This window comes from Crinia signifera, chromosome 4 (assembly GCF_055691185.1).
Source record: "Crinia signifera chromosome 4, ASM5569118v1, whole genome shotgun sequence".
In the NCBI taxonomy this organism is placed as follows: domain Eukaryota; kingdom Metazoa; phylum Chordata; class Amphibia; order Anura; family Myobatrachidae; genus Crinia; species Crinia signifera.
The window spans coordinates 8,474,821-8,487,350 of NC_139220.1; the positions used below are offsets into that span (position 1 = coordinate 8,474,821).

The 12,530-nt window shown below is 48.4% G+C and overlaps 1 protein-coding gene across 13 annotated transcripts in view; it reads right to left on the reverse strand.

Moving 5' to 3' along the window:
- Nucleotides 1-12,530, reverse strand: part of ERC1 (ELKS/RAB6-interacting/CAST family member 1) — a 124,723-nt gene that overhangs the window by 73,440 nt on the left and 38,753 nt on the right. For 8 of the 13 annotated variants that reach the window (XM_083180944.1, XM_083180943.1, XM_083180942.1 and 5 more), the window contains exons 3-8: nucleotides 9,634-10,050; nucleotides 6,275-6,349; nucleotides 5,276-5,431; nucleotides 4,196-4,288; nucleotides 2,399-2,566; nucleotides 1,780-1,947 (exon numbers count right to left, since the gene is read on the reverse strand). In XM_083180944.1, coding sequence (XP_083037070.1) covers nucleotides 1,780-1,947; nucleotides 2,399-2,566; nucleotides 4,196-4,288; nucleotides 5,276-5,431; nucleotides 6,275-6,349; nucleotides 9,634-10,050 — 1,077 coding nt within the window. The remainder of the gene's footprint in view (nucleotides 1-1,779; nucleotides 1,948-2,398; nucleotides 2,567-4,195; nucleotides 4,289-5,275; nucleotides 5,432-6,274; nucleotides 6,350-9,633; nucleotides 10,051-12,530) is intronic. The other 5 variants (XM_083180947.1, XM_083180945.1, XM_083180953.1 and 2 more) reach the window with 1 other exon arrangement.

Here is a 12,530-nt window from a genome sequence, read left to right on the forward strand (position 1 = left end):
TGCCATCTAGTGGCAGCATCTGTGAGCAGACAGCGCCATCTAGTGGCAGCACCTGTGAGGAGACATTGCCATCTAGTGGCAGCATCTGTGAGCAGACAGCGCCACCTAGTGGCAGCATCTGTGAGCAGACTGCGCCATCTAGTGACAGCATCTGTGAGGAGACATCTAATGCTGGGGTTCCCAATCTTTTTTGATTCACGGCACCCTCTATTGCAGTGATTTTTAACCTTTTTTACCTTGCGACACACTAAATAAGATTTTAAAATTGCCAAGGCACACCATGAGGTCCCAACAGGGCAATGTGGCCCCCACAGGAAAAAAACAAACCTGTTGGTCCCCATATAAAAAATAATCACACTGGTCTCCACAGGTAACAAAAATAAAAATACATTGTCCCTTTACATGAAAAGAAGAGACCAGTAAATAACAGTAGAACTGGTGGTGGCTGTACACTGGTTTGGGCATCTCTAGATCTGGGGGCACACTTGAGAACAGCCATGGCACAGTGGTTGAAAAACGCTGCCCTAGAGAATCAGAATTTTTTTACGGCACCCCTAAGTCAAAAAATAATAATTAATTAGATTGGGCTTCTATGTGATTCTTAGGGTCAGTTATGTGGTAAAGGGCAGGATTTGCTTCTGTTTGTACACATTTTATGATTGGCAGCCGCCAGCACTGGTTTTGCTCATAAATAATTAACCATTAATAATTTGAGTTGGTCCTGGACCACCGACCCAGGGCACCCTTGCATGTGTCCCGAGGCACCCCAGGGAGCCACAGCACACCATTTGGGAACCACTGATCTAGTGGCAGCATCTGTGAGCAGACATCGCCATCTAGTGGCAGCATTCAATTATTACATCATAAATAGATTTAACCACAGAAGTAGTGTTTAGCTTTGCTCAGCGGGATCATCCTCTGAATCATTCACAATTGTGTCTACGACACGAAATACTCAAAGCTCTGAGAGAGAGGGAAGGATGGGAAAAAGAAGGGAGTCCGGGCCTTGTTCTGGATGTAAGATTATATCTCAGGCAGAGGGAAGGAAGTATGGGTAAGGGAAGGGAGTCAGGTCCATGTGCTAGATGTAAGGTCATAGGTCAGTGAGAGAGGGGGAAAGAAGGGAAGGATGGGTAAGGGAAGGGAGTCAGGACCACGAACCGGATGTAAGGTTATAGGTCAGTGAGAGAGGAGGGAAGGATGAGTAAGGGAAGGGAGTCAGGTCCATGTGCTGGATGTAAGGTTATAGGTCAGTGAGAGAGGGGGAAAGAAGGGTAGGATGGGTAAGGGAAGGGAGTTAGGGCCATGTGCTGGATGTAAGGTTCTACATCAGTGAGAGGGGTGGGGTAAGGGAAGGGAGTCAGCACCATGTCCTGGATGTAAGGATATAGGTCAGTGAGAGAGGAGGGAAGGGGAAGGATGTGTGAGGGAAGGGGAAGGATGGGCGAGGGAAGGGGAAGGATGGGCGAGGGAAGGGGAATGATGGGTAAGGGAAGGGAGTCGGTCCAAGTCCAGGATGTAAGGTTATAGGTCAGTGAGAGAGGAGGGAAGGATGGGTAAGGGAAGGGAGTCAGGTCCATGTGCTGGATGTAAGGTTATAGGTCAGTGAGAGAGGAGGGAAGGATGGGTAAGGGAAGGGAGTCAGCACCATGTACTGGATGTAAGGTTATAAGTCAGTGAAAGGAGGTGGGGGGAAGGATGGGTAAGGGAAGTGAGTCAAGTCCAATGGATGTAAGGCTACATCTCAGTACATGACCCGACACATTCTCCTGGACTCACCTTCTTCTGCAGAACAATGACTTTCCTCTCCTTAACATCCAGCATGTCCTTCAGGTCATGTATCTCCCCGGACAAGGTGCCCTTCTCCTCGGACATCTCCTGGATCTGCTTGGTCTTCTTGTTCAGCATGGTTTCCTTCTCCTCCAGGCGTAAGCGCAGAGCATCCACCTGCAAAACCCACACATTACTACTCTTCTCCTGTACGATCACCGATGTATCGCGCAGCGTCATGCAGAACGCACGTCACATTGATCACGAGGGGTCGGCTAGCCCTCTTCCTGTATGTCGGTCACAAAGCTCCACCCTCTGACCTCTATAGTGCTAGCCATCTACAACCGTCATCCGCTGCCCCTAGGGTCACCAAGTACCCCCCATATTCCCGGTCTTTGTCTACAGTCCACCATTCACTACCCCATCCTTCTACAAATACCTACGTCCACTGCCCCCATCGCCTGGGACTGCATTTGCAATCTTCCAGCAACCACCTGCCCTAGATCCATTTGCGGTCCCCCATAGTCCTGACCTATAGTCCTCCGGTAAAATATGTCTGCTCCCACTAGCTGGTGACTCTTATGGCTTAATCACAACACAAACCTCTAAATCCCCCATCTTGGCTTACCTCAGTCTGCAAGATGGCCGCTCGCTGCTCTTTGGCTGTGAGGGATTCCTTCAGGACCTCCACATGCTGTTTGCTGTCAGAGAACTGGTTGGTGAGAGTCTCCAGCTTGGTCTGCACGGCGAGCAGCTCGGTGTCCTTGCGGGAGAGCTCCTGCTTCACCTGGCCGATCTGTGGGGGCGAGAGCAGACGGACAACGCGGTGAAGCCGCAGACACGAGCGCACACACGCGTGCACACACACACACACGCGTTGGCTTACATACAGGAGATCAGTCAGGAAGGAAAACAGCTCAGTTAGATCAGGAAATTTACTGGTGAAAGAAAAAGTGACGCAAATGACAATTATATTCTAGAGCAATAAATCCGGCGGTGACTAGATAATAATGTGGTAAAGGATTCGATGCAGCGCTGTCACCATACGCAACATCGATGCCATTATACCACCTCCAGCGCCTGCAGGCGGGCCGGAGCAGCACAGGAGCATTACAGGGGGTGCAGCAGCGTCAGTGTGATAGGGGGTACATAATGTTCTCTATGAGAACTGGAGATGGAATTCTGGGACACGGACAGAATTACATTGCCACTAAGCAGCAGAGGATATGGGGTCATTGGGTCGATCAATGAAGGTTGACCGGGTCGAAAGGTGGACACGGGCATTACGTCCACAATGGAGAGGTCGGGAGTCAAAAGGTAAACGTGGGTTTCACAGGTTTTCTTGTCCCGAATGTCGACACAGCTGACATGGACACAGCCAATGTATACCACTGCGCTCGCCATGCTTCAGGGGCGGTGCCTCGCTGCGCTCGGCTTACTATTTTCTCACACCACGCCATAGTGGATGGTAGGACATGAAATACCGCCTGCCGGCACATGTCGGCTCAAAAACTACCACAAAAAACTCATGTCAACATTTTGACTGTTGACCCAATGCTTGTGTCGACCCTGTGTCACAATGTCATGTTGACCTAAATGGGATCCTCCTAGTGACCGTATTCCACAGCAGATCACAGGTGTGTCATGAGAGACTGCAAGCTATTGGAGCATGAGTGTAGAGAGGTTAGAGCGTTAGACAGCCAGGAACCGTACTCAGAGCAGAGTGTTAGACAGCCAGAAACCGTACTCAGAGCACAGTGTTAGACAGCCAGGAACCGTACTCAGAGCACAGTGTTAGACAGCCAGGAACCATACTCAGAGCACAGTGTTAGACAGCCAGGAACCGTACTCAGAGCACAGTGTTAGACAGCCAGGAACCGTACTCAGAGCACAGTGTTAGACAGCCAGGAACCGTACTCAGAGCACAGTGTTAGACAGCCAGGAACCGTACTCAGAGCACAGTGTTAGACAGCCAGGAACCGTACTCAGAGCAGAGTGTTAGACAGCCAGAAACCGTACTCTGAGCACAGTGTTAGACAGCCAGGAACCGTACTCAGAGCACAGTGTTAGACAGCCAGGAACCGTACTCAGAGCACAGTGTTAGACAGCCAGGAACTGTACTCAGAGCAGAGTGTTAGACAGCCAGGAACCGTACTCAGAGCAGTGTTAGACAGCCAGGAACCGTACTCAGAGCACAGTGTTAGACAGCAAGGAACCGTACTCAGAGCAGAGTGTTAGACAGCCAGGAACTGTACTCAGAGCAGAGTGTTAGACAGCCAGGAACCGTACTCAGAGCACAGTGTTAGACAGCCAGGAACCGTACTCAGAGCACAGTGTTAGACAGCCAGGAACCGTACTCAGAGCGTTAGCGGCAGCACAGACCGCCAGGAAGAGACAAGGAAAGAGACAGAACGAGGAGCCTTACGCCAGACAGCTCCGTCTGCAGAGCTGACGCTCTCTTCCTCAGCTCCTCCGTCTGGCTCTCCTTAGCACTCAGTTCCTCTTTGAGCTGTTCTACCTGTCAGGACATTGAATGGGTTACAAGAACTGCGCGGGTGTACTCGTCACCATCACATGCGGCATCGCGGGCCTGTATCTATGGCGGATCCTCATTGTGGCACAAAGAAAAACATTAAATTAACCACCATCCTATTGTAGGTTACTGTCGACTGCAACTTTATCTTTATCCACCAGCGCTTCCCAGCAAAGGTTTTATATCATCTGTGTGTGTCTTCCCTCGGATAGAAATAAACCGGCAGAAGTATGTATCCATTAAAGTGAACAGACATTGCCGCCTGATGCTCTAAAGGCCCCCATGGAAAGCACAGAAAGATTCCCGAAGAGATATATAAATCACATTACTAATGTGACAATGACAGAAAACTGCTCTGTGTAAGAAACCGTGATCAATGTCTCTGTACCTAGGTCTATCTATAGATGTAAAACCCGACGCGTTTCATCACTTAACGAAACTTCATCAGGGTGCATCTCTGGGATAAACTACAATATGTGACCATGGGTAATAGTATAGGCCAAAAGGACCTTCCTACAGTAGAAAAATCATATATATACCTCATATAGTTGTCCTAATTAGTGAATAATAACAATTTGGTAGTCAGTGGTATGAATTAAAGCATGTAGAAATTGTATCTTAAGAGAGACCTGTAAAGACCAGGACTTGTGACACCTGTAGCTGTGGGTCTACATACATACACAGCGGATATTCTGAGGGATAGTGTATACTGTGATTTGTAGTAGACAAGTCAATGCTTGTCCATCTGCAATATAGTACAGTAGTCACCTGCCCACAGGTGACAGTAAACGTGCGGAGTCCAGGTGGCTATGAGGTGCCTATGAGGTTACGGAGGTAGAAGACATCCGCTCCCAGCTACTCCTCACCAAGGAGCATAAAGGCAATAACAAGGGAATATATGCTGGAATTAGTCCAGCCCCCTCACCCCACGTTCTGGGCAGAAGCGCCCATCAATGCCACCATCTTCATTACCTTGTTCTTCATGAACTTGGAGTGGCTCCGGTAGACCTCCATCTGCTTCATCTCCTCCTCCCGCTCCTCGGTGCTGAGGGCCCCGTTAGATTTCAGCATTTGGATCTCGTCCTCCATGTCCCGGAGGCCACGTTCCATGGATGTGATCTTGGAGTCCTGCAAGGAGAAAACACAATCATTTCAAGAAGGACCATAAAGCGGTCTACAAGGCTGGAAGAACCACTGGACTCAAACCAAAGCCGAAGAGGTCACAGTATGCACAACACCGAGCCGTCCTGCCACTGGGTCCCTCGCCAAAGAGCCACCACGGTTAGCCGGCCACACTAACTACCCAACCAGAACCATGCGTGCCAGAAATAATAAGGTTCCCCTATCCTGCCGTATTGTTACGGACGGGGGAACCCACCACAAAGGAAGATTGGTCAATGTCATTAGGAGGCCGGACCATACAAAGAAGTGAAACGTTCAGTTGAAGTCTATAAGAGCCGCGGGGGAACGGACCTCTTCTCAGAGCCGCCAAGACCATCTACAGGTGAATCTATACACATCCAGTACTCAGTGCAGCTGGCATAAAAAAAACGTAACGTCAGTGCCAGCGCGCGCACAAATGGAGTAATACTTAAATTGCTCCCCCCCATAGAGGTGAGGTGCAATATCAGGATTTTATATAGGCTGTTAATGTGAAGGCAATAGGCTGGACACCCATCTCTGAGGGTGAGCGCAGATGATGGTAATTTATCCTGTAACTACGGCGATATCTTACTGTAACACGGTGACCCAATATCTCTATACACATGTGTAATGTTGCCGGTAACGGTTACACGAACATCGTGTCCTCAGACGTCAGCTCGACCTTGGTCTGCGCCTCACCTCCCTATCCCTTATTATTACAGAGTAACCCGGACCCAGCCGGCCTATAAATAGACACTGTGGGAATCAGCGCAGCCCGTCCCCCTATACAGATCCAACCACACCGGGCAGCCTCTCGCGGTCTCCTACCTTCATCTCGATCACGGTCTGAAGCGCTTTGGTTTTGGCAGAGTCTGGAGCGTTCTCGAAGCGACGGTGCATCTCCTGTAGAGATAAAGAGAGGCGAAACGGCTGAGAATGGCGATAATGAGAGCGCTGAGCAGGGGGGACCGTCACTCCCAGAGTCCCGGCAGGTGGTTGCCAGGAGAGGGCGCCCTAATTCCCTTCCCTGGGGCAGGATGTGGCTAGGCGGCTCCCCTGGGCAGGTAACTGGAGGAAATATTGATAACGGATGCGGGAGATGTCTGGTAACCCTGTCACTGCTGGAGAGAGCGAGCACAGCCACAAAGACGGATACATCGTTATCTGAGCGCTGCTGAGTGACGGACGGAACACAAAGTCATTAACAATAATAGCATTGTACAGCAGTGTAACCTATTATATCCTTACCGGCCACTCCGTATACACCCAACACGCCCAGTAACGTGGGATGTGGTTATTATCTAGTCCGATAGGTCTTATCGTATCAATAAATTCTCAAATAAGTGACCATAATATAATATCCAAAGGCTCAATGCTATTAGCCGTGGATGATTGGCGAATGCAAATCACAGCACCGGGCGCACTTTACGGCGGACGGAATTCGCCTAAAAGCGATCACTGCTCCATAGTGTTGCGAGCAACTAGAAGTGAATTTGGGCCTGCGAAGGGTGCAAGATCTGGTTAAATTGGGTGCTTTTGCCGTGGTTTAAACGGCACTTCGCGCACTTCGCACCCTTCGCAAATAATAGGATTGACCCCTTAGAATTTATATTGTAAATGCATCGTATCACGATGGCGCCCACCCTTCTTTTAACTCCAACACACTTTCGTCATGTCCCCATAATGATGTCACAATTATTATCATGTGCATCCCCATCTTCACCACTAGGTGGCAGGCAAGCTTTCGTGTTTGCGGGCCAGGGGTCCAACCTCAGGACTGAATGCAGGGAATTCACATGATACATCCACGCTGTTAACGCTAACATTGAATCTAGATGTAAAATGTAAAAATGGCTGCGACCCCAGGATGTTAGGGGAACCAGGTGTCCAATGTAGATGCCATACCTGTCCCCTACACCCCACATTGGGAGAGGCGGGTTGACCAGTGTTCGCCATTGAACACAGCGATTCAGTAGCCGCCAAAGGGCATTTTCAGCCTACTCAGACACTCATACCAGGCTTCTGTATACAGGGGTGGGGGGATGTAACGGATATGGGGTGCAGTGACATTGGACAGTGCCGTCTATCACAGGTGAGGTAGCACCAGAGACACAGCAGCCTAACGCTTTCTGTTCTGCTCGTATCCGTGCGTTATCGCTGTATATCTGGAAATCACACGTTTGCAGAACAGGCGGGCGCAGGTCAGGAGTGGGATCGGCTGATTATAGAGTGCAGCACGGTCTCTCCTCTCCCAGGCCTCGCCGTCTCCCTGCAAAAGAACTATTTACAGCCACAGAGAGAGCATTTATCTGACACCCACTGTCGGCACAGCAACCGTCTCCATGGGAACAGGGAAGTACTCGGTATCCCAGGGGAGCAGGGCTGCGGAGACAGGAGTCCATTAACCTCTACGTTGTCGGGAGAATGTGACCTGGAGCAAGAGGTGACCATCCCCCGATGACCCGCCGGCGTAACGTCTGACTGAGGCCATTGTATTTGCCACGTACATGTGCATTATATACCGCAGAGGCTAAGTGGTGCCCCGCTAGGAGGGATGCGCTCTGCGGAGTCAGCAGAGAGTGACTGACAGACTTGCAAACATGCTCTGCGGAAACGTGCTGCAGTATGTGGCCTGGTGCACGGCCGGTGGAATCGCAGAAGGCTAACTGCATGAAATTTCAGCTTGTTGACATGACTCGGCTCTCTTGAGGACATGACTTGTATGTAACGGGGTGGGGGGTACATACTCTATTACACTTTGTTACTGAAAAGAGCGAAACACCAGGGTAACACGAAGGTATAGAAGATGTACTGCTGGTAAAGATTGTCTATTGTAAAGCGCAACCGAATCTGCTGCGCTATATAAGAAACTGTAAATAAATAAATAGTAACCAGTCGCTGAGGACTGTGACTATAGGGGCCACATGTCAGGCAAGTATCGGGGTATTTCCCTGTTTTGCCAATGAGTGGATCAGGTCATCATCAAACTCCAACATGTTGAAACTCTAGATTCCCCTTGGCCTGAGGACTACTTGGCAATTACCTGCTCCAGGAGGCTATCTAGGGTCCCCGTGGCCTACGCACTACTTGGCAATGACCTGCTCCAGAGGCTATCTACCGTCCCCTTATCCTGCAACCACTTTGTAATTACCTTCTCCAGGAGGAAATCTAGGTTCCCCTTGGCCTGCAGACTACTTGGCAATGACCTGCTCCAGAAGGCTATCTAGGTTCCACTTGGCCTGCAGACTACTTGGCAATAACCTTCTGCAGGAGGCAATCTAGGTTCCCTTTATCCTGTGACCACTTGGTAATTACGTTCTAAAGGAGGTTATCTAGATTCCCCTTCGCCTATGCACAACTTGGCAATTACCTTCTCCAGAGGCTATCTAGGGTCCCCGTGGCCTGCGGACTACTTGGCAATTACCTTCTCCAGGAGGCTATCTAGGGTCCCCGTGGCCTAAGCACTACTTGGCAATTAACTTCTGCAGGAGGCTATCTAGTTCCCTATATCCTGTGACCACTTGGTAATTACTTTCTAAAAGGAGGTTATCTAGATTCCCCTTCGCCTACACACTACTTGGCAATTACCTTCTCCAGAGGCTATCTAGGGTCCCCGTGGCCTACACACTACTTGGCAATTACCTTCTCCAGGAGGCAATCTAGGTTCCCCTTGGCCTGCAGACTACTTGGCAATTACCTTCTCCAGGAGGCAATCTATGGGCCCGTGGCCTAAGTACTACTTGGCAATTACCTTCTCCAGGAGGCTATCTAGGTTCCCCTTCGCCTACGCACTACTTAACAATGACCTGCTCCAGGAGGCTATCTAGGTTCCCCTTATCCTGCAACCACTTGGTAATTACCTTCTCCAGGAGGCAATCTAGGTTCCCCTTGGCCTGCGCACTACTTGGCAATTACCTTCTCCAGGAGGCAATCTAGGTTCCTCTAGGCCTACAGACTACTTAGCAATTATGTTCTCCAGAAGGCTATCTAGGTTCCCCATGGCCTGCAGACTACTTGGCAATTACCTTCTCCAGAAGGCAATCTAGATTCCCCTTTGCCTATGCACTACGTGGCAATTACCTTCTGCAGAGGCTATCTAGGTTCCCTTTATCCTGTGACCACTTGGTAGTTACTTTCTCCAGGAGGCTATCTAGGTTCCCATGGTCTGAGGACCATATGGTAATTACCTCTCTGAGCATGTTGTTCTCCTTCTCCTTCTGCTCCAGGAGGCTATCTAGGTGATGCACATGCATCTCTGCTTCTGCCAACCTTCGCGTTCTCTCGTGATCCTCATCCATCACCTTGGATGAGATACCCTTACTCTGCAACATCTCAAGCAGCTTCTTGATGGACTCATCTCTAGCGTTAAGTGTCTGTTTCTGAGTCTCGATGCGCAGCTCCATTTCCTCTAGCGTCTTGCGCAGCAGGAAGAGTTCCTTGGCTTGGCGATCGTGCTCCGCGTGCAGCAGGCGGAAGTTCTCCTCGGTGAACTCGCCGGTGAAGACATCCTTGGAGCGTCCTCCACTGTCCTTCTGGAAGAGCTGGTTGAGGTCTCGCTGGATTCGCAGCTCATCCTGTTGAGCCTGGATGGTCATTTGTAGATGCTGGAAACAGAGCACAGAAACAATAAATTGTGGAACGGTGCAAAGAAGATTACCATTTAAACTATCCGGTTTTATGGAAAATTTATGGAAAAACCAATGTGTGGAAAATGTAACATTAAAAATATAAGGTTAGAAAAACACAGTTATAGGCTGCACTCTCAGTGATGTCACTGACTTCTAGTGACTGGATAGGCTGCACTCTCAGTGATGTCACTGGCTTCTAGTGACTGGATAGGCTGCACTATCAGTGATGTCACTGGCTTCTAGTGACTGGATAGGCTGCACTCTCAGTGATGTCACTGGCTTCTAGTGAGTGGATAGGCAGCACTCTCAGTGATGTCACTGGCTTCTAGTGAGTGGATAGGCAGCACTCTCAGTGATGTCACTGGCTTCTAGTGAGTGGATAGGCAGCACTCTCCGTGATGTCACTGGCTTCTAGTGAGTGGATAGGCTGCACTCTCAGTGATGTCACTGGCTTCTAGTGAGTGGATAGGCTGCACTCTCAGTGATGTCACTGTCACCTAATGACTGCATAGGCTGCGCTCTCAGTGATGTCACTGTCATCTAGTGACTGCATAGGCTGCGCTCTCAGTGATGTCACTGTCACCTAGTGACTGGATAGGCTGCAATCTCAGTGATTTCACTGGCTCCTAGTGACTGGATAGGCTGCACTCTCAGTGATGTCACTGGCTTCTAGTGAGTGGATAGGCAGCACTCTCAGTGATGTCACTGGCTTCTAGTGAGTGGATAGGCAGCACTTTCAGTGATGTCACTGGCTTCTAGTGAGTGTATAGGCAGCACTCTCCGTGATGTCACTGGCTTCTAGTGAGTGGATAGGCTGCACTCTCAGTGATGTCACTGGCTTCTAGTGAGTGGATAGGCAGCACTCTCCGTGATGTCACTGGCTTCTAGTGAGTGGATAGGCTGCACTCTCAGTGATGTCACTGGCTTCTTTTTTTTTTTTTTAATTGAGTCTTTATTTAGTTACTTTTAGTATACAAAAAACAAACATACAATTCATAGCATAACATACACAGTCATCACATACACAATCAACCTAGCCGGTCCTTCATTAAATACATATACATTATATCAGTCTACATCCATATGATCTATAAGTGAGGTTCACCCATCTAGTTGGCCTGGGTCTGGTACTTCATATCGGACTACGTCCATACGTTCTAAGGATAATAATCAATCATCTGGTTAATACATACACTGAGAAAAGGAAAAAAAAACAAAAAAAAAAAAAAAGTTTATTCTTTACCGAAGTGGTAAGGTAAACAATCTTACATATTTCGAATAGCCCTTAAAAAGATAAAAACCTGATAATAACAAGTCTTACTAAACTACCCTAATTTAGAATTATATTTGCACACAACAAAACAAAAAAAAAAAAAAAAAAAAAAAAAAGTGGTGCTAAGTGTCTTTTGAATTATAAGTGATTACAAAAAATTACTAAAGGATGAAACGTGCAATACTCGTGATTAGTTCCAGGGCAGCGTTAAATCTACTGCAATTACGTGACGGAAAAATATTTAGATGCTTTCCAAGCCCCCCATATCTTGTGAAATTTAGAATATGCACCCCTAGTGGTATATACATATCGATCATGTGCACAAGTGTTATTAACTATATTCAACCATTCCCCTATAGATAAGCCAGATGAAGCCATCCAATGTCTGGCAATTACAACCTTGGCTATTGCCGACAGTATTTTAACCAGATGTTTCCATGGACCAACCTGTATATGACGTTCCCAAGTCCCTAGCACTAAGCCCAATATAGTAACAACATTCCGGGGAACTCCCACTTCCACCATAATATTACAGATCTTTAGCCAAAAGTCTTGGACTACCCCACATTCCCATAATAAGTGCCAGAAAGTACCCGTATGAACTAAACACTTGGGACAAGTATCCGAACGGGATAACCCCATCTTTTTCAGTCGCTTGGGGGTAATATAAATACGATGCATAACGTTAAACTGTACTTGCTGAATTCGGACTGAGGTAAGAGATCTACACGAGGCCGCCACGACATCTTCCCATGGAATTAAGGCGACCTGTGGGATATCGTTAAGCCACCGAGATCTTAAATAGGGTATTTCATCAACCTGACTATAAGCATGAATATATTTATATAGCTTGGAGAGACGTCTCCGTGGTCCTAAGTCCTTAATGAAATTCTTACAGGGGGAGTCTCTAAGATTAAGTGGACCGGTACTTTGTGTCTGCAGTAGGGCGCTCCTAACCTGGAGGCACTGGAATGCCATACTGTTAGGAATATCGTAATGATCTTGCAACTCATTAAATGATCTTATGGATCCGTCTTGAATAAATTGGCCTACCGAATTAAGACCATACTTCACCCATATCGTACCCCCTTGGGCCTTTAAACTCTTAAATGCTGGTAGGGAGAGAATGGAGGTCTCCGGGTCAAGATCCTCAAACTGAGAGAGTATCTTCACCCGCTTCCAA